This window comes from Tetrao urogallus (genome assembly GCF_951394365.1).
Source record: "Tetrao urogallus genome assembly, chromosome: 6".
Taxonomy (NCBI): domain Eukaryota; kingdom Metazoa; phylum Chordata; class Aves; order Galliformes; family Phasianidae; genus Tetrao; species Tetrao urogallus.
This window is the reverse complement of record NC_136819.1, coordinates 45,053,165-45,075,464: the sequence shown is the minus strand read 5'-3', so window position 1 is coordinate 45,075,464 and position 22,300 is coordinate 45,053,165. Positions and strand designations below refer to the sequence as shown.

The 22,300-nt window shown below is 38.1% G+C and overlaps 1 protein-coding gene across 1 annotated transcript; it reads left to right on the top strand.

Annotated features, from left to right (window-relative positions):
* Positions 1-636: 636 nt before the first annotated feature.
* Positions 637-20,397, top strand: LGMN (legumain; the record flags this gene model as incomplete). Its single annotated transcript, XM_079536873.1, has 13 exons — positions 637-774; positions 7,921-8,018; positions 8,874-8,955; positions 9,881-9,966; positions 12,304-12,379; positions 12,843-12,905; positions 13,815-13,881; positions 15,511-15,629; positions 16,257-16,346; positions 16,870-17,067; positions 17,739-17,909; positions 19,520-19,587; positions 20,358-20,397. The coding sequence occupies 13 exons, from the start codon at positions 637-639 to the stop codon at positions 20,395-20,397; spliced, it is 1,296 nt and encodes a 431-aa protein (XP_079392999.1).
* Between the last annotated feature and the right edge of the window lie 1,903 nt (positions 20,398-22,300).

Here is a 22,300-nt window from a genome sequence, read left to right as displayed (position 1 = left end):
AGCTGCATTGCATGCAGATCAGCAGCACTCTGGGCTTTCCCTCCCCTCACTGGCTCTGTGAGCACAGAGAGCTCTTATGGGGCTCTGACCTTGCAGCTCCTGGGCAACGCTCCACATCTGTACATCTTTGTGCCTGCATCACCAGGGGTTGAACTTGATGGTAATGGGCTCATTGTCAGCAGGTGGAACCAGAGAGATACCCAAGGAGAGACCAAGAGAACAGTGTTACTCTGAGGAAGTTTTGTGTGAAATATTTGACAATGATACTTGTTCTGTATTTGAAAACTTATTCACTGCCCATTACTACAAAACAAAACAACCAGAGGGAGCTGAAAGACTTGGTTGTCCTGCTCAGAACTGCTTTCAGTTACATTTGAAAGCTGACTGAAAAGTATTGTAACTAATAGCAGCTTGGTGCTAAGGGAAGATATGACTAGAAATTGTACAGTGGGTTGAACAGTCTTTAGAATACAAAAACAGTCTACAAGCAAGAAGGGCTTCTTGTTGTGATACTGCTGGCATTTACTTTGTTTTAGCTTACTTTTTTTTGGCTTACGTCCTCTGAGCTACTTCTTTCAAACTTCTTCATTAAGGATTTTTTCTCCTTCCCATCTGCAGAATAAATAAAGAAGAAAGATGATATTGGAAGCGGTTGTGCTGCTAAGCTGCACTCTGGGAATCAGCACGTTCCCCCTGGAAGAACCCGAAGATGGAGGCAAGCACTGGGTGGTGATTGTTGCTGGTTCCAATGGCTGGTACAACTACCGCCACCAGGTAAGGAGCTGCATGCTGACACCACTCTCCACAAAATGCCTGCTCCGGGACTCGCAAGGAGATGGCAGTCTGTCTAGACTAGTTCAGACTTAGGTCATTTGGGCAAGTGCTTCTGCTTCTGGGCTTCCAGGAGCGTGTGGAGTATTGTGAAAGAATAGAACAAGATTCATGCACAGCCTGGCCTTGTCTTATTCTCACCCAATAATTACCCCTCATTTTTCCTCTTATTGAGTCTTTTTGTTTACAGCTTCATCCAGCCTTTCGCCCTTTCAAAAGCTGTCATTAGCAGTAGGAGCAGTGTTCTTCTAATCATGCTTCTGGGTCTTGGGAGACCTGTATCATTTAGGCTAAATATTTTATTACCATGCTAGAAGGTCTGACTCCAACTTGAAGTGATGTCTAGAATTAAACTTTAGTTTTGAGAGGCATGCATGTTTCTGTCTGTTATTCTTACAAGCTTACATTATAAAAAAAAAAATCTTCCTTTCTTCTCTGCAATTGAAAAACTCCGCTAAAGCTGTATGTACACATTATGTTTTCTGGGGTTTTGTATACTGGAAGACAGGGGTTCTTTTTTTGCTAGCTGTATTCTGCATGGTCTCAGATTTATGCTGCCACAAGAAAAATACAGTGCTCTGAGGTGCAGGGCTGAAAGAGGAGAAAAGGAAACAGGAACTGCTGTGTTGTCACCACTGGCGTGAGGGCGAGTGTCAGAACAGATGAGACTGTGACTTAACTCTAATTAAATTCAGGACTTTTGTAACTAGTGGTCAGGAGACTACAGCATTTTTTCCCTTTGGGGAATTCTTGGGCAATCCCTTAAACAGATTCATCTTCACTTAAACATAGTCCTTGCTCAAAATGGAATGCTCTTTTGCTTCTCTGGAGAACATAGCCCATTTTATTCTGACTTATGTATACATTTGTATGTTTTTAACTGTTAGAAAAATATTTTACTAGACTGTTGCTGGTTTTGACATAGTAGCAAACCAGCATTTTAGAATTTAGGCTGCATTAAGTAGATGGGGTACGTCTATCAAACTGACTTTCTGAACTCAAAACTTGTTCATTTTTAAGACTTGATTATTTTTAATGCAGCTGCCTGTACAAACTAGACAGACCTTATCTTGTCAATTTGTTGCAGTCGGGAAAGAATCAAGTCTTCTGTGTGTTGCATGCACTAGGCTTTATGTTTATGCCTCTCTTCCCTTTCAGCTTGCAATCAGTTTGCTGCTTTCAGTGCAATGATGAGATTAAAGCTAAGTGAACCAGCCTGACAACGTTGTTGCATTTGAGGAAGAACCTGTTAGAGACAAACGCTGTCTTAAGGCTTGGACAAACTGGTTTTGGGGGTTTGTGCCAGCTTGTTGCACTGTAACAATCGCTTGATAACCAGAGGTGGAATTACATGTGATGAGATTTTGAAAAGTCGAAATTCCTACGGAAAACAATTACAAAAATACAAGCATTGTGCTTAATCACTACCCTTCTTGGCATGTCTAAATGTAACATTATTCCGAGTTAGGTTGTGGTTGCTGGCATTGCTGTGTAACCGGTCTCTCTGGCTCTCTTCCACTAAGAGGAATTAATACTGCAACATTCAGTTTTTAAATAAAATTTCTTTTTAAAGCTTTGGTTCATGATAATTCCTTTTCTACTATTGATCAGGCATAGAGCTTTTAATCTTTCTTGTTGGTAGATCTTCAGTAGTAAGTTTATCTGCCGGATATAAGGGAGTAATGAAGAACACAAGATGCCCACCCAAATGTTTGTGTATGATGATAAGACAGATTTTCACATTTACATTTCAAGTGTGGTCGCACTTAACAGTCAGTTAAGTACCTTTTCAATTTTCAAGTACTGTCTGCTAAGTAACCTTTTCAAGGCTAGAAAACTAAGAACAAGGAATGTCAACTAACTGCAAAGTATCCGCGGTGTCAGGTACTGCATTTAAATCCCAGAAATGTCTGTATTTTAACCTCTCCTTTCGCTTCAGGAATAGTGCTAGCATTTGGGGAAAAAAGGAAATGAGTCCACTGCTAGCCATCCTGTCAAAGTTATGAAATCAGTATTATAAATTTGTGTGCAGGTTCCTTCAGAATGGGATTGAGCTCTCACTTGTCTGTTCGCAATGAGACAGTATTACCTCTAGTTTGTTACAAAAGATTTAATTCCCACAGGACACAGGCTGTCAGAAACCTCTACCGTCTTGTCTAGCTGCTCCTCAGAGTCCACCTCCGTGGAGGAAAGATGTACACTGGGACACCCAGTAGCTACCTCGTGGAAAATGCACTGTGTACGTGCTGCTAAGTGCAATTCAAGTATATCAAACATTTAAGAAAGCTTAATCCCGGTGAAACTAGCTGAGCAATAGACTGACTTCCAGAAGAGTTGTAAAGAGGAGGCGGGGCGCTAACAGAGACTTCAGGGGTCATTACAGACTTTTAGAAATGTTATGCAGGCTGATTGCCATGCTCTGCATATGTTAGTGCTCCCTTATTTCCAACTGTGGACGCAGAAGTGCTGTGCTAAATGGCTTGCTCATCAGGTGCATTGGAACCATGAATAGGACTTGAACTTCCAGCTGTGTGCTTCACTTCATCCATCATGGAAATTGTTCCATGGTGAGCCTACAGTTTTCAGTAGAATAATACTAACAGAAACTAAGCTGTGCTCTAGGAGTGCAGATTTAATTCTTTGTCATTCTTCTTTCCAAAGGAGAAATTGCAGAAGAAAATAAATTGTGCTTTAATGCACTTTCCTCCCACAGTCACCTTACTTCCTCAGAACCTCCCTGAAAATCTGTAGATGTGAATCTTCCTGCAAGTAGTTACTTAGTGTGCCAGTTGCTCATTACCAGTTAGGGTGCTATTTCCTAAGTGCCCCTTGTATATCCCTTTGTAACCTGAGACCAGGCAAACACATGCCTGGGTTTTGGTTGCCCCGTTCAGCTCTTTGGGGTACAGTTAATAAATAAGGCCGTATGTTTGTATTGCACCTAATGTTTTTGTTGCTTTGTATTCTGTCCATACACAGAAGTCTGTCTGCTCTTTGTTGCCTTCCACAGTAGGTAGCTGGTAGCAGAAGTTGTTCCTTTGACTATGCAAACATAAAAGGAAGGAGCAAAGGTCATCAAACACATCTCTAACGTCATACCTGAAAGTCTGTAGGGAACTTAGTCTGTACAGACCGACAGTATCAAGTTTGTAAAGACTGCAGACTCTGTGAACTGTGAGTTTGCACCTGCAACCTCAGTGAATCCGAAACTCCTTCTAAGACTTCAGCTGTCAGCGGTCAGGATCCACTCTAAGTGGTGCAAACCTCAAATGTAGGCAAATAAAGGAGAAAAACCCACATCTGTACTTGAGATTCAGACCTTAAGGGCACTTGTTTTCTCTCTGATGCCTGAAGTGAGATGGCTACCACATCAGGATGATCTAAACTTTTCTCTTGCAGTTATCTAATCAAGTTCCTAAGAAAAATGTTAAATGTTTTGAATAGTGCTCAGCCCAATGTGATAGGCTTACTGTCATTGCAAGACTAACCTATATGTAGCCTGGTGCTTGGTGCTTCTCAATTCTTCAGCAGTTTTACTGATATCTTAGTATTTTTTAGTAGAGTTGCTTGGTCATTGGAAGTACTATCCATGTACTCCTCTCTGCTCCTCAGCAGTTATTCTGACTGCTGCAACTGTGCCAGCAACTCCAACCTAAAGCTAGTTTCACAAGCAGATCAAGAAAACAGGCCATTGCTTTCTGGATACTCCAAAAGCCATAAATGAACATTATCACATTATTATATTGAACATTATTACAACACTGCAGTGTTGAGTCTTACTATAGGTGGAACATATACCAGAGGAGAAATCTGACAACATTAAAATGCTGAAAATTATAACATTTAAATTTGGGTGCATGGGTCTGTTTCCAGTCATTGTTTCCAGTCTTATAGTTAGTGAGCTTTATGGGCCAGGAATTAAACATTTCCTAAGTTCTTAATAGAGCTGTAGTTTTTGACTGATTGATGATGCATGCTTCATCAGAAAGGGAATGAAACATGGCTGACATTTCAGACATAGTCTTCTGCCATGCTTATACGTTAAGAGTTCATTCTTTCTTTGGCCGTAGAATTTCCCTGTACCTTTGGCAGGAGCAGTGCCATTTTGCAGGGAAGCTGACACTTTGTTACACGTGCTTTTTAGCCATGAGGCTGGAAGTCATAAGACTAGAAGTGTCTAATTGCAGGGAAGTCCATTTTTTTTTTTTTCCCATCTAGGAAATATTTGTGTGTACATACCACAAAACAACTTGATTTTTCCAAAAAGAAAAAAAAAAGCAGGCAACTCGAAAGCTGTGTTAACTTGAATGTTTAAACAGCTCTGTGACAAAGGAGTAAGGCTGGTTGGTGTTTCTTGTTTTTACCCCAGGAGAGAAAGGAGATTCCACCTGACTGGCGTGCTTTCAAGATGCAGGAGTTAATTATTTAAGTGGATTTAAGCTCAGATATTCCTTAGGAATTTGCTGAGGTGGCAACAGGCTTAGACTTAACATGGGGATACGAAGTCTGAACCATCCCATTAACAGTTTCCATTACAGCTGACACCTGTGCACTGTTGAGCAGTAGCCCCTGTATAATTGGACTTTCTCATCTTTGCCCTTCAGAACAGAGCCATCCCTATCCACACCAAATCATGATCACAAAAACATGACTTGATTTAAGCGATGATTTTATGCAGTAAATGTTCGTAGAATTCATATCAAGTACTAAATCAACAAGAATGATACCAACAAGGGACCTGGAACAATTTTAGCTATCTCTTTTAGAGTAGTTTACATGTTTAGCTATGCTACAAAAATACTTGTGTAAGAAGCAAAGCTCAAGCAACTGTACTTACTCAAGCACTTACTGATAACAGGAAATACTGTAGATTCACAAAAGCCTCTCTATTCTAGCATCAGACTGTTTATATTCTGGTTTTATAGAGGTTGTTTTTCAGTATATGGGAGGGAAGAAGAAGTGCATGTGATCAACATCAAAGGTAGCTGGTGTGGTCAGCTAACTACGCACACAAAAATATTTCCTCAAAACTATTCTACGTAAGGGAGTTTTAGTAGCAAAACATGGTTTTGCTACAATAGCCTATGTTGGTGATATCACTGTATTACCAGTAGACATTCTTTCTCATAGCGAAAGGCTTAAAAGGTGGGGCAAAAATCCAAACAGGCATAAATTAAGGTTGATGGGATTTGATCAGATTGGTCTGTTTCCACCTACACTAAATAATTTGACCTTGACTTCAAGTTACCATCAAGATACATGTAAGACAGGATACATTGAGCAAACAGTCAATGAATCAGAATGAAGAGCAGACAAAAAAAAAAGCTGAGAGCATGCAATTACAAAGCTGAACTAATTTGAGGTACTTCGGTATTGATTTAAAGCACCTCAGAAAGTCTCAACAGGCTAACCATATTGCCTACAGACATTTGTTGGTTGAATGTGTTGATATTCTATCACTATAACATGCCTAAGCATTTCCTTGTGTTGCTTGACTGTAGCTGTGTCTATCAGCCTAGCAGAAGACATGTACTGCGTCTCAAGGGTGGGAGATCTGTGACCCATCTACTCATCAGTTTGTGTACAGATGCTTGATTAGTGTTTTTGCCTGGGTTGCTTCTGAAAACCGAATACCTGTTTAGTCAAGTCTGCACTCAGCTGTTTTGCATTGTGTGTAGTACCATTTATAACTTTGGATAACCTGTGTCTTTGGCTTGATGTAGCAACAGCTCCCATAATGCTGCTCAAGGAACTGCAGAACTGTGAACTGTAGGGGTAGATTGAGACAGGAGGGAGAGAACCTACCCTGACTTGTGTTGTAGGAAGTAAAACTGCTTTAGTAGGGATAGTTTAACACTCAGAGTTAGTCATATGGAAACATATTCCTCCGAGAGAGTTCATTGGCATTGAATTTGACTCACCCTTCATAGTCTTGCTCAACTACCCTCTGTTTTCAGCCATGCAAAATGAAAGTGACAGGATTTTACAGTCCTTTAGATGAAACTAGTAGAATTCAGTAATGCATCTAAGTAAACTAAACTAAACGGAGGTCCACTTAAGCCATTTTAGTTTGGTGTGTAAAATAATTAAATGAGTTTAGCAGAAATAAGTTTTAAAGCTTGTTTCCGGCTTGCATGGGAAGTTAAAATATTTTTAGGTGAGATTTCTCCTGTTAAATCTGCACTTTTTTTTTGCATCTGACAGGTTATAGTTCTGGAGTTAAAATGCAGTTGCTAATAAACCATTCAATCATTCACAGACTGCAAGTCTAAAAAAAAAAAAAAAAGAACAATTACGTTCTGATAGAACTTCATACTTTACTGTAATATTGTTTCAATCAGTACTGTTATTTCTCTGCCATCAAAAAGTGGTTCTGTAAAAAACAAATCTGCTTATTCATATCCTGCATGAGTCAGGAAAAGAGCCTGAATAGAAATTCTGTAATTCAGGTTTCTGTGGAAATCCTTGCCCTGAATATACTTTAGTGTTACTCTACCAGAAATATATAATTAAGAAGGAATTATTGGTTAATCAAAATTCTCACTTAGTAAAACAAAATTTAAGAAAAAAGTCTTTGCAGAGTTGATATTAGTAAGCTATACTTGTTTGAGCCAAGGATAGTTTTTGCTGCTTAGTCATGCAGCCTTGTTGCTGAACTAATTGAAATTGGTGGAAATCCAATCTTCCTCTGCTTAGTGCACTTTGGATCTGTCTGTGGGCAAGTTTTTTCACTTAGATTTCCTTGCACAACATGGAACGTTGCTGAGTTCCTTTTGTTAAACTTTGTTATCTTTATTAATTTGCAAGGAACTTCTAGATTGTGTTTGAATACAAACTGTAAACTGGAGAGATTTTAATCCTAGTCTTAATTATTACTACAACTGTTCCTAATAAGAGAAAGACAATTCTGGATTACATCTGTGCATTTCAATCTTCTAGCAACCCTCAATCTCTTATATTTGAAAAGAAAATATTAGGATAGAGTTTCTTTTGAACAATAGCTTGGTCTTTGGTCCACAAAGCTATTTTTCCTGTTCTCAAGCGTGAAGTCTCCATTAAAGCTAATAATGAAAACCTACATTTTTACAGGCAGATGTATGCCACGCATACCAGATCGTACACCGAAATGGAATTCCAGATGAACAGATAATTGTCATGATGTATGATGACATTGCTGATAATGACGAGTAAGTAGTGAATGTGCATTGGTAACAAGCTGTTTTATACAAATATGCCATAGTCACTAATGTATTTTGAGTTTGTAGTAGTTTTGTAAGAAGAGCTGTTAAGACTGCCTGAGATACATAGAGAAGTTTTATCCATCAGCACTGTAAATTTGCTTTGAGATATGCAGAGGAGCTTTTCTAAGCATTGCTCCACATCTCAACCTCTGTTGTGGCACTGAGGACTTTAGAGCTCCTTATAATTTCTTCACTGTTACAAAAGCAAGGGGTCTTACCTCCCAGACATAACAGTTTACAGTGGATAACCTAAAAGCACACACGTAGGGAATCTCAACATCTTTTCATAAAAAGCCTATGAGTCACATATCAAATGGACTAATCTCCAGAAAGTGCACCGAACAGAGAAACGTACATGACCCATCCTTGATCACTGCCTATATCGTTGTTCTCTATGTGAAACTGTTCGCTTATACAGCCTCTATTTGTGAGACAACTTCAGCAGAAGTCAGCAGGCATAGCATGCATAGCAAAGCAGAGAATAAAAGGAATTAAAGGAAGGAGTGCAAGCGGGAGATAACAGTATAACAGACCACCTGCCTATATGCTCAGGTTAATCTACACAATCTGTGGTAGGATACTTCAAGTACTCTGAGTCTAAGGACACCTACAATGAACATGTGAAGTGACTGAAATGTAAATGCCTTTGTATTCTGTGATCACTTAACAATACATGGTGCTACTGTTCATAGCTCGAAGGCAAGATGGCCAATCAGGACATTTTAAATTGTTTCCTCTGTTCTGTGGTTCTTGTAAGGCACATTACTAATCCTTTGTATTTATATTGCTTTAAACTTTCAGAAATCCAACAAAAGGCATTGTCATCAATAGACCTAATGGAACAGATGTGTATGCTGGAGTGCCCAAGGACTATACAAAAGAGGTAGGAATGAAACATGATTTCAGGGAAACTGTTCAGCTTTAACCAGTGTTGTCAGCTTATTCACCTGCATGGTTTGGCACGAAGCTCATTGTTCATAAGATGAATGTAAACACTAGATGCTTGGAGGCAAAGTAGTGGTCATAAAAGTAAATCCTCACATTGTCCTGCATACAAAAATGTTTAAACTCAATCTGAAGGACAGCTGTGCAAGTCTGTTTCATTAAATCAGAAGTGTAATGCAGTTACTTGGTGATTTTGTGATTTGGTATTTGAGTGAGTCATCAGTGGCTAATATGGTCTACACATGCAACCCTGCAGTTGGGCAGTTAGGTTCAAGACTGGAAACTGCCATTGAAGCTAAAATTATAGTAAATTCCTTTGGGGATTTTTTAAAATTCCAGATGATACTAATATATAGTTAAAAAATTAGATACAGAAATAATTTTGTCAGTGTAATGCAATGGCAAGGACCTGGATGTAGGGCTGAAGAGATGGGTGAAAGTTGGCAAAGGCAGGGTCTTTTAATTTGGCTTTACCTCCAAAACATAAATCTCAAGAAACTATAACCATTGAGCTCCATAGTAGCAGTAAGACTATTTTATCCCTGGAAATCTAAGTAGGAACCAAGACAGGGAATTCCAATGATAACTATACAGAATGAATAGATCCATACTCTAATACGAGACCACGTTTTGAATTTGGCTTGCATTCTTCTTTTAAACTGCTGAAGTATCAGAAAGCAAATTACTTTCAGAATACAAACAATACAGGAAACTGAGGAAATGTTGTTCTTGAGTATCAATGGCCAGCTAAACTTGCCACCCACACATGAGTTATGGTTTTCAGAAGCCATCTTACTAAATATAGACTTTGTTGATTTTTTTCTTTTTTAATATGTTTAATTTAAATCCTCTTACATTCTTAGGATGTTACTCCAAAGAATTTCCTTGCTGTTCTCAGAGGGGATGCAGAAGCAGTAAAGGGGGTGGGATCAGGAAAAGTATTGAAAAGGTAAGAGAAACTTTATTTAGAAAATAATTGCATGCATGTTGCACATCAGTACTGATTTCAGAAAAAGAAGAGGGTAAACTAGAGCTGACATTTTACTGGTAGAGAGTCCAGTATAGATGAGGGTGTAAAAATTCTTGAAAACAGTGTCAATTGTATTAAGGTGTATATGTCAGTTATTTGTTATTATTTTTTTCCTGTTTTGGAAGGAGATCTATAAAAATAGAATTCTATTAAGGTTTGGAGACCTTAGAGGGCTTGGTTTGACATACACTAACAGTTTTATAAGTGAAGTGGTAAGAGATGGCAATCAGTGGTAGTGGGGCAGATAGGTTCAGCAGCTCATCAGCTGAAAGAACTGCATGCTTAATCCCAGCCTTGGCAGATGCAGATACATTTAGGCTTTGAATGTAATGAAATAGAATTATGGTTTATATTTAATGCAGAAAGTCTTTGAGGCTGAAAAAGTAGCATAGCCTTACATATTAATGGATTTGTAGCTTAAAAGTGTTGGTCGACTTAGTTGCACAAATATGGCTTAAGTTTGGCAATATTCTAATATATGAACAATAATAAATACTAGAATGGCCAAGTAGAATACCTGTAATTAATGAGTGTAGTTTATAAAGGTTTATAGAACTTTGTTGATTCAGTAAGCAAGCAATCTATTTGAGGGCCTAATTGGAAGACCTCTTAAGAAGATGCAAGATGAATAAATTATGCCAGGTATCTACAGAGTGAAATATGATGCCTATTTTCTGAGGTGTATAATATTTCTGACTCAGTACTGCTAGTGATATTTTTCATATTTTTCATTTTTCTATGTATTGTAATTCTCGTAAAAAAAATAATTAAAATTTACCTATTCAAAGAAGTAACCTAGTTAAATAAAAATTGTGTAAATGCCTGTCTCCATCCAACAGTTCATTTTACAGACTAAGAAATGAAATAGAAGAGTCGTTTTCCAGCATTGGGAAGAAAAAAACCAATGAAGGAGCAGGACAATATTTGAATAATCTACTGCTCTCAGTTGTTTATATTCCCTCCTAAAGAAGCAAGATAGAAAATAATATATGCAGGTCATATAGGTAAAAAGTTAAGAAATTGCTGCACAGGTACTAGATTGTTCTTTTCTAGTAGCTGCAATGAGCCAAGCAATGAATATAAAGCATTCTTTAGCCTATTAAAAAAGTGTACTTCAGAACACACTTCACTTGTAAAATCTTGAAGTCACATAAAGGAGCGGCTGTGCAGAGGGCCAAGGACACTTAGCTACTCGGGAGGACAGCTTGAACCCTGATAAAAACAAAATAAAACAAACCAGAAAACGGCCAAGAGTGGCAGACAAATATGTCCCAGTCCCTTTTTTGTTAGGCTTTGTTGTGTGAATTTCAGTCAGTGCCCTCACTTCTGCTTTTGGGTGGGACAAGAACTCCATTATTTTTTCTGCTCACAAGTCTTATAGATTGCTTTCCAGGTTGTTCCCTAAGACAACAGGTTGTTGGCCAGGCAGAAAGCTGGCTTGGGGACTCCTTCCAATCTGTTTATACAATTTATTTGAAATTGTCCCTGAACACAAATCCCTTTGGAGATCTGACTGTTAGAGCAACACTTTTGCATCAGCCAAACGTTATCTATTTGATTTAGAGAGCAGTAAAATCTGCTGCAAACTTCAGGGAATCATCACTCACGAGCATACAGTGTTATAGAATCGCAAAGTTGGAAACGACCTGCAAGATCATCTAGTCCAACCATGTTCAACCAACTGTGGTGCCACACAGTACAAGGAACCTACCTAGCATAAAGAGTGAGTTTGTGTATAGATCAGCTCTTCATGAGACATGGACTGGTACTGATTTGGCTATGTATAGCTGTACAGATCAAAACAAGGTAGTACATAAACATACAGAGGATCTTATTTAAAAACATGTTGTGGTTTATGACATATTACAGGTGCCTCGCTATAATGTAATTACAGAAGGAATCCATTTTTTTACCAGAATGCTGCAAATCTCCACAGTATAACAGATTTCTAAGATGGGCAAAACAGTTGTACTCCTACCAACTACCATCTGCAGCCTAACCAGCAATTGTCCCCATGCTTGAGGGACTAACAATCTATACTGGATCTTATTTCTCTTTCAGACACCCATCTTTTCTCAAAAGCACTCACAGTAGTATGCTTTGCAAGAAAAAATTACTACCAAGAGCATGAGGTGTTTCAGATGCTTTATTTTCAAATGTTGGCATGCCTTGGTATTGAGCAGCAGATGATGCTTGTTGTAGTAAAGATTAGGTTAGAGCAATTAAAAATAATTTCTTTCAATTTTCTCTTTACAGTGGTCCCAAGGATCATGTATTTGTTTATTTCACTGACCATGGAGCTCCAGGACTTCTAGCTTTTCCTGATGATGATGTAAGCATTTGGAGTTTGTCATAAAAAAAACCCTATCTTTTTAATGACATACTATAATACTAAGTAATACATCCAAAACTCTAAAATATTCAATGCACTGCCATATTAAGGATTGCAGGGAGAAAAGGAGCGATGTTCTTTTCATCGTCCCTGTTTTTGTTTCACATAGTTGGGACTTGCTTTCTAGTGCAGTACGTGAATCATGTATCATTTAGCACCATTAACCATCTTTTCCAGTGGTAAATACTAGAACATTGTGTTTCAGATGTCCAAAACACTGGATATGTTAAAGGTGAAATATAAACATAAAATATAATATAACAATAAAATATGTTAAAGGTGAAGCGATACATATTCATACATATTTATTCATACATATATATTCATAACAGTTGTTCCTAATAAATGACTTGTGAGTCTTTTGAACATCAGTGATTTTAACAGAAGCCTTCTTATTTTACAGCTTCACGTGAAGGACTTAAACAAGACCATTTGGTACATGTATCATCACAAAAAGTACCAAAAGGTAAACAAGCATGTTAGAAGTTGTATGATTAAAAGAACTGCTGCTATGGAAGAGAGCTGTTTGTCTTCACTTGCAGAGTAATTTAAAGCACAAAGAAGTTGGTGCCACATTGTAAGATTTGGATTAGAATTTATAACTTACAGGTCTGATCCTCTACACATTTTCCCTTTCCATCTTTTCTGGATGTTTGCAATTGATGCAGCACAGATACAGACTAGACTCTTTAGAACGTATAAATGTAACCAATGGAAAAAACAACATTTGTAACTCTCACTCCCTTATAATGCATACTTGGCTCTTTCTTCCTGTGCTTTTTTCACTTCAGACTACACTATTCCTACAGGAATAATCATACGTGTCTTATTTTTCTCTAACAGTTATTAATATGGTTGAAAAGGCTGCACCTCTTATCAGAGAATTCTGTGCATTTACTTCATTACAAGTAGTTGTAAACAGAAAGACTAGTCTTTAGCATCTAACAGTAGCTTTTTTTTTTTTTTTTTTAAAAGCTGGTTATTCTATCTGTAGAATAGTTGGGGGTATTTAGGAACACATACATGGTCATAGGTTCCAGATATACTACCTGCATTAGTGGTACACTGCTAGCCCTAAGGGTTGACTTGTGTTTGATATATGCTTTGTATGTTAGCCACTAGATCCCTTTGGATTCTATAGAGGTTGATTGCATCTTTCCATTATGACTGTTTCCCTTTTCCACATAGTTTAGTTCTCCCCCCAAAAAAAGAAAAAAAAATGATCTATTTACTTTTTTGTTTTATTTTGTAATGTTAGAAGTAGGTTTTGTTTCAGGATTATCAGTTCAGCTAAACTAACTACAGCTGAAAAGCAGTGAAGGAGATTTCTCAGTTTCCTTGTGGAATTTATTAAAGTCTCTGATTTATTTTATAGATGGTGTTCTACATTGAAGCATGTGAATCTGGATCTATGATGAATCATTTAGCTGATAATATCAATGGTGAGCCATCAGTTAACTTAATGGACATAGATTTCTCAACCTGTCATAGGCAAGACCTAAACAGATACTGTGTAAGGGATAGGTTCAAGTGCCATGTGCATCCCTAGAAAGGATTAGAGAAAGTTACCTTTTCCATTTATGGGAAGCACCATTTAAAAACCGTCCAGAATCCTGTAAAGGCCATCTAGGCTTTTGTTTCTTGCAAATGAGAAGTTGAAAAAGTTCTTCTACGTAGTTGTCCTTAACTGGTAACCACTAAGGTTATACTGACATTTCTTAGTCTCAGCATTGCTAACAGTTGTTCCTGCTGACACTTTCCTCTAGTACCAGTCAGGATACAGGATTGACAGACAATTTTGGTACGCTGCTTTGGGCAGTACGCCAGGTAGCGGAACTCCCAACTTTTCAGTTTCTCAGTTTTCTACTACAGAGCTGGGAGTTTAGCCTTGGTTAGTACGAGGAATGAGAACCTTTTCAAGGTTTTCTACTCCATGGTTGGGAGAGCAAACACTCTGGCTTTTTTCATTGCTGTGAAGCTCTGATTCCAGGGAGGACCCAGCCACCTGCATATCATAGCTTTGTAGGACTTTGGCCCTGTAGTAGCCTGGCTGGCAGCCACTCAGTCTTACAGCTTCATCAGGAATTTACAGCAGGTTCTCACAGAATGTGTCACAGTGCTCAGTGAATCAGCACGTTTTAAAATTTATTCTATTAGAAACCTCCAGTTTGGTGAGTGGTTTTACTGCTAGCTCTACCACTGATTTACAAAGGCAGAAAATTGGCAGTTTACGTTAGAACCAGAAGCTGTTCTTGTCAGCCTTCAGTTGTGAGCTACAAAGCTTACAGCTTATTTTGAACATTTTTAACTGAAAGTAACTTTGTTATGAACTACAAATGGTTTCTTAGTAAGCATTTTCAAGGATGCTAAGGGCATTACTTCACTACACAGATAATATTTCAGACTCTTTTGGCTGTTGAACTGTAGCAACATTCTGAGTGAAAACAATACTAGCTATACATTAAGCATGCATAGCAGTTTTCATTTTTGAAACTTGGACTCCAGTCACGCAAGTATGCCTTGAATTGACTTTGACAAAAAGCCAAAACAGCTTTTGTTTTATTATCTGTAAGGGAATGTTTAAAATGTTGTGTAAGAGAGGACTGACTGGAAACACTGTGTTTGAGACAGATAGTATAGAGGTGATCTAAGCTTTTTCCTCAATGTAGAATGATGTTCTGGAGATAATATTACTTAGCAAGTAGCAAAAGATAATTTGTAGAATTTATTCCAAGTTTAGGAACAAATCCTCATTATTGTAATTAGGAGTACAAATGTATAGACTGTGACTGTGCAATATTGTCAGGCAGTTATTTGAAAGTAGTTTGTGTTTTTTCCCTCCAGCTTAAGCACTGCTGGCCACACAGCAAGTTCTTAAAACAGTGCAGAAGCTGACTGAGCAGAATTACTAATTAGCTTCTTTTCTTCATACCACTTAGAAGTAAATGATAGCCAAAATCCTTAGGCAAATATATCACATGCAGCAATGTACTCAATCATGGAGTAAATGGAATGTTAAACACAAAAAAAAACCAACAACAAAACCACAAAAAACTGCTTTTGTCTTACAGTTTACGCAACAACTGCTGCCAACCCCAGGGAGTCATCTTATGCCTGTTACTATGATGATGAACGGCAGACTTATCTTGGTGACTGGTACAGTGTGAATTGGATGGAAGATTCAGATATGGTAGGTTACTAGATAAGATTGCTTATATTTCTATACACAAATATCACTGGGCTTTAAAAAAGTTGTTTTAGAGGATTTGTTGTTTTTATGTGAGACTGAAATCAACAAACTTGATAAAAGTATTTAACTGCTATTCAGAAGTTTATAATCTTGGGCAACTGAATTTATTTCAGAAACTTACTCTTTTTTATTAGTAGTCATAGAAACCGACTAGTTTCTAGTTTCAAGTTCACATCACCTTAGTTTACTATCTGGTACAACATATCTGAATTTGTTTAATCTGGCAGGTGAGTAGGTTTCATTTGTGCTTCAGAGATCCTTAAATACTGAACTGTGGTTAACCCATTTATTAGCATAATGGAAAATGGTAATAGTGAAACAAGTCTGGATTCTTAGGCTAGTCTTCTCCCTGCTTGCCCATTTGCTGGGAATTAAGAGATCACTAAAAGCAATTTGGGAATATCCTGGCAAATCTTCATTTCCATTTTTTATTTCTGTGCGTTTCAAAGATTTCTAGCTCTTACTCTCTACTTCTTTCTACAAACTGGTAGCCACAGCCTTTTACAGGTTTCTATTGTAACAGCTGAATTTAAATAGCTGTGATCACATGGAAGTTTCTTTATGCAGGAGGATCTGAGAAAAGAAACACTGCACAAGCAGTTTCAGCTGGTGAAGAAGCGCACCAACACCAGCCATGTCATGCAGTATGGAAACAAAGTAGGTATTTGAGCAGACTTCCTTAAAACCTTCTCTGCCCTATCCATTTTTTCCCTTTAAAACAAAAACAAACAGCAGTCTGGCAAAGTTAATTTAAAAATGAAACTGCTCATCATACACAAATAAACCTGACATCAATCAAGTATAATACAAGTAGTTACCACTTCTAGACATGTGAATATTGACATAATGTTAAGGAAGTATATTGTTCCCTTGAACGAGAGGAGCTGAAAGATGACACGTCATTTATAATAGTCCTATTGTTCAATGTGTTTATAGAAACACACTAACTAATTATTAAAAACAAACAGGTTATTTAACCTGACAGTTCTTCTGATATTTGGAAATAGAAGTTCCAAGATTTTTGGCAGCCTTAGTCTTAGATAGTCAGAAATAAAAATATTTACAAGCGTATGAATTCCTTTTCTAATAGAGCAAGTTTGGAGAGTTAGATTTGCACAGCAAAGCAAAGCATTCAACTGGAAGTGCTTGACAGTTTTTTTATTTACTTTCTAACTTTCAGAGCATCTCCTCTATGAAAGTGATGCAGTTTCAGGGCACGGGGAAGAAAGCTGTCCCCATTTCTCTGCCACTTGTAGAACACCACGACCTGACTCCTAGTCCTGACGTCCCTCTTGCTATCATGAAACGAAAGCTGATGGCTACCAATGATATGTATGAGGCTAAGAAGATTGCTGCAGAGATGAAGGCACACCTGGAGGTATACAAAACAAAAACAAACAAATCCAACAAACAACAGTAAAACTACACTGTATGCCAGGTCAGATTTCTGTCCATAGTAAGAAGTCACATTCCTCAACCAATGGGATTGTTTCCAGTTTCTACAATTTTTAACAGAATTAGTCTGCAGACTGCTAGCCTCTAGCTGACAACTTACTCTTCCTTTAAAACTTAGGGATTTACTCCCAGAGGCATTTAAAGTAGTGATTATAAAGATAGAGGTAAGCAAGTGCAGAAGTCAGCATTGCACCTTTTATTGCCCAGAAATACCCATTCTCTGTCCATAGGAATTCTTGCTGTCAGGAGTTAGTTTTTGGTATTAGCTAACCTTGTCACAGTAGAAGTGAAGTCTCCCACATCAAAAAGCTTCTGCAGTAGTGTGATCACTATCAATAATTCATTGTCTTTCTTCTGGCAGAACACCAGAGGGAGAACAAGTTATTTTTGTGCACAAGGAGTCTCTTTCTCCCTAGTTTTCATTTGAGTGTTAAGGTCCAAAATGTTGTACCAAAAGTAGGAGGCAAAACTGATTTCCTTAAAGATTTCAAGAGCTGAGGGCCAAGAGAGATTTAAAGAAAAATTCCATTAAAAGTCTTCAAATTCGGGTTAAAAAAAAAAAAAGCATATTTTAAAGTTTTGTCTTACGTGCAGGCTAAAGAATATATCCAGGAATCCATGCGGAAGATCATCACCTTAATAACAGGATCAACAGAACTGACTAACCAGATCCTGTCAGACAGGCTGACCATCAGCAACTACGACTGCTATCAGGCAGCAGTGAACCACTTCAAAACTCATTGCTTCAACTGGCACACTCCCTTGGTAAGACAAGCATTAGATATAACCTGATACATGTACCAGTAACACCACCAACTCAAAAGTCATTGTCAGATCTGCAAAGTCAGCTTTTATTAAAAGCTAGCATGGGGAGAGGCTTACAGGTTATTTTTATTTTTAGATGAGTAATGTTTTTGGAAGCAGGAAACTACTTTCACCACACTTGTAGATGAACATTACTAAAAAGATCTTCAGTAAAAAGCAAACAAAAAGACTAATTTCTACTACTTAGAACTATCCCTTCATCATCTCCTTTCCCAGAAATCCAAGTATTAAGTAAGTCATGTTGTATTTTTGGTTGAAGCATTACTACTAGAAAAACAGAAACAGCACTATCACTTTGAATTCATAGTATGTTCAGATTTCTGTATTATAACTGTTTGTTGTACAGTTCTTTTTCATAGCCTACTTGATACTATCATGGTCTCACTGAAAATCCTCAGAGCTCCTTTTTTCTTAGCTGCTTTATTATTGCCCTTTCTTCTTGAGATCTCACTTAAGGACCAAATTCTGTTGTGTGTATTCTTCTGTTCAGAGAAGAATAACAGAGGGCAGTTCTTGTTCTAGAAAAATCAATCCTGGTGTCAATCAGGCAAGATAACCTAAGCAGGCAGAGCTCTGCGATGGGGTACATCACATGGCTGGAGCACCTCCCATATGGGGACAGGCTGAGAGAGCTAGAGCTCTACAGCCTGGAGAGAAGGCTCTACGGGGACCTTACAGCAGCCTTCCAGAACCTGAAGAAGGCCTACAAGAAAGCTGGGGAGGGATTTTTTTTTTTTTTCCTAAATGCACATAGCAACAGGATGAGGGGAAACAGCTTTAAACTGGAAAAGGTTAAATTTAGACTTAACATTAGGAAGAAATTCTTTATTATGGGGGTGGTGAGACGCTGGAACAGATTGTCCAGCACAGCTGTGGGTGCCCTGCCTGCCTGCAGGCATTCAAGGTCAGACTGGATGGGGCTTTGAGCAGCCTGGTCTAGAGGGAGGTGCCCTTACCTACAGCAAGGGGGTTGGAACTAAATGATCTTAAATGTACCTTCCAACCAAAACCTATGATTCTGTGAACATTTATTGATTTTAGCAGAAGTCAATGGAGTTATCTGCCAGTTAGACAAGATGTAAGCACTACTGGCAAATCCAAAGCAAAGGCACTCTTTTAACTGGAGCTTCTGTTTAGCCAGGCTGTTAGGAGGCCATGAAGATTCGTTAAACTTCTAGTTCCTCTTTTGTGCTTCTTAGGGGATTTTTTTCGCTGTTGCTGGGTTTGTTTTTTTTTTCGTGTGTGTGTGTGTGTGTGTGTGTGTGTGTGTGTGCACGCGCACGCTGTTATTTGTTTTTTTTGTATTGCAAGTGGTTGGATTGGTGAGCCTCGCCTACAGGCTAGTGTGCAGCAGCAGCTGACTTTACCTAATGAACTTGTAAGAACAAAGTACACAGAAGAGAGATGCATTTAGCCTGGTATTAGATTATTCGGACCAGCAAATAAGTGCCTTGAATGTTAATAGCATATTTGAAGTATTGCTACAACTTAGTTTGCATAAAAAATATCTGCTATCCATCCTTCAAATTATTAAAAAATGTTTATTTCAGTATGAGTATGCACTGAGACAACTGTATGCCTTGGTCAATGTCTGTGAAGGAAGATACTCCATTGACAGGTAAGGAGGTTCCCACATACTCTATGTAGTTTTGTCTGTGGTGTAAAAAAAAAAAAAAAAAAAAAAAAAAAAAAAAAAGCGCTAATAGGATGATGAGCCCAACACTACAAGCATCTCAATTGTTCTCCTCTGTTGACCATTTTGTTAGTACCAGATCTAAAGCCATATAAGCAAATTCTGGAAAACACATGCTATTTAGTCCCTCCCTCTCATAAGTATCCAGTTCTCCAAGTCTTTAATTTGCTTGTTGGTAAAATTAAAGCCTGTCAGAGGATCCCACTGCAGAGCATAGCTTCAAAACAGCACGACACATCAGTGTTACAGGACAGACACGTTGTTCTGTAACTTCTGTATAACGTCACATTGAAGCAAAGTTAGGAATTGCTTTTTTTTCTCCTCTGTGCCCTCAGCTTCTGACTCAGACCACAGCACTTCTGTGTTCTCATCCATAAGCACGTGGCAGGAAAACAGGAAAATAAGGGTCCAGACTAAAGAGTTATGGTCAGGACAAGGAAGTGTTGCTTTGGAATACTGACTTACGAGGGTGTAATTCATGGGAGAGGATGGGTCCTAGCTTGTGAGACACACAAGCAGAAGAGCAAGGAAGGACTAATAGCTTGGGAACGAACATACAACTCAGCTGGTGAACAGCTGCTCTGTGTGCCCTGGTGGCATGTACTCCTGTTGGCATCCCACTACAGTCAGTTTAGAAAACTTTTTGAGAAGAATGAACCTGAACATTTTCTTACTGTTTTTGTTCTCCATTGCAGAATATTCTTGGCTATGGATCAAGTGTGCCGTGGGTATTGATGGAAACAGTAGTCTAATGTAACCCTTACTGCAAGTGATAATTTTTCTTAACTGAAATAATCCAGACTTTCTGTGCATGCAACATGAAGAGTCCACCACTGTGCTGAAGCTGTGCTAGGAGCTGCAGGACCTGCCCAGCAGTCTTACATCGCTTGCCAGCACTGTCCCCCCATTCCCACCTGCCAACAGCTCAATGGTTTCACAGAACCATTTTATCAGACCACATGGAGCTTTCAAGATGGGAATCTCTGGGTGAACACTACATAGCATCAACAGTGATTCTGAATCTGTGCTAAATTTAAATATTGACTCAGATTCTGGAGAAGAAAAGTTATAGCATTGCTAACCATTACCTTTTTTTTCTTTTTTTTTTTTTTAATGATAATGAATGCTATTACAGTGACTAACTTGCAGATTGATTGAAGAGTGAAGAAACCAAAGTTTGTTTTTTAAGCTTTAACTCCTTAACAGTTTAAAGAAGCAAATTGTTGTGTTCAAGAACTATCAGATGTTAACAGCACAGTTCAAATGTGAACAATAAAAAACCTTTTTGGGTAGAAAACACTGTTTTCCAAAGAAAAAACACAAGTATTTAATGCTGTAAATTTAGCACCACTATGCTATAATTAAAATGTGTGTACACACAAATGTGTGGGAAGTCACAGAGTTCAGGAATTGTCTGTGAATAAAGTTGATAATTTCATCAACCTACTGGGCAATACAATGTTAAGTGTCTCATTTCTTGAAATGAATTGAGAGCCAGTTCCTTCGTGACAGTGCATTAAGTGGTTATTTAACCTCCATAAAGGTTTTATAAAACAGACTGTATCAAACAAGACCAACAACAAAACAGAAATGCAAAACCCACAGATCATACTTAAAGGCACGTTCCTTAGAGATGATTCAATAAACAACAAACAGGAAAGCAAATTAAAAGCTATGAGGTGCTTCCAAATAGCCTCAAATTGTCCATACCTTTTTACGCATGGAGACAGGATGCAGAAATACTTCAGAGATCTTCCCAAAATGTAAAATAAATAGGAAAAATTATCTCATCCTTGTGAGAAAAGAAAAAACACAGGGTAAAATTAATCATAGAGCTGCAAGATGGTGAGAATTTGGAGTAGTCCACTCCAAGGAACTAAAAGAGAAAAGAGCTAAACCTGCACTTTCATTTACCTTAAGAAGAATCAAACCCCGGAGCATTAGCACTTTCAGCTGTGATTAAGAGCGCAATTAGCTTCAGAACGGGTAGGACAAGGTAAAAAGCTGTGAAACACAAGTGTACTCCATTGAGAAATTTAAGTTTATGCCTTGAGGGTATTGAAAGTTCAGATACTGGGGTTTTGTTTTGTTTTGTTTTGTTTTTTGGTTTTTGTTTTTTTTTGTTAATGTAGCTGGTTTCCTTTCAATTGTAAAACTTGAAATGGATGGAAATCTATAAATAAGAGGTTGTGAAATTTTGGATTGCATTAATGTGTTGCAGATGTTCTCCTGAAGACAGAAAGAAGGAAGGCTAAACAAGACAGCATTCAGGCATACATTTTGTCTTTTGGTTTTTCATGTCTGTAATGTAAAAGAAAAAGAAAAGCCCTCCAGGTTCTTCACAAATACTCTACATCACTCTACAGCTGAGAGACTTCAAGTAGGCTGAGTAGACTTCAACAAGTAATTGCTAAATGAAAAACCAACTGCTAGCACAGATTTGTTCACATTCTCCTGCAGGCACTTGCAGCTGAGAGGATGCAAAGCTGAAATGTGGAGATATCTATCCACACAGTCACACAGGAAACAACTCTGCAGAATGAGAAGACCCACAACCTTCACCTGCACTGATCAATACATTTATTTTAAGGTCTCCAAATAGCATCATGTTGGCTTAATGCCTGTATGGCAGGCTCTT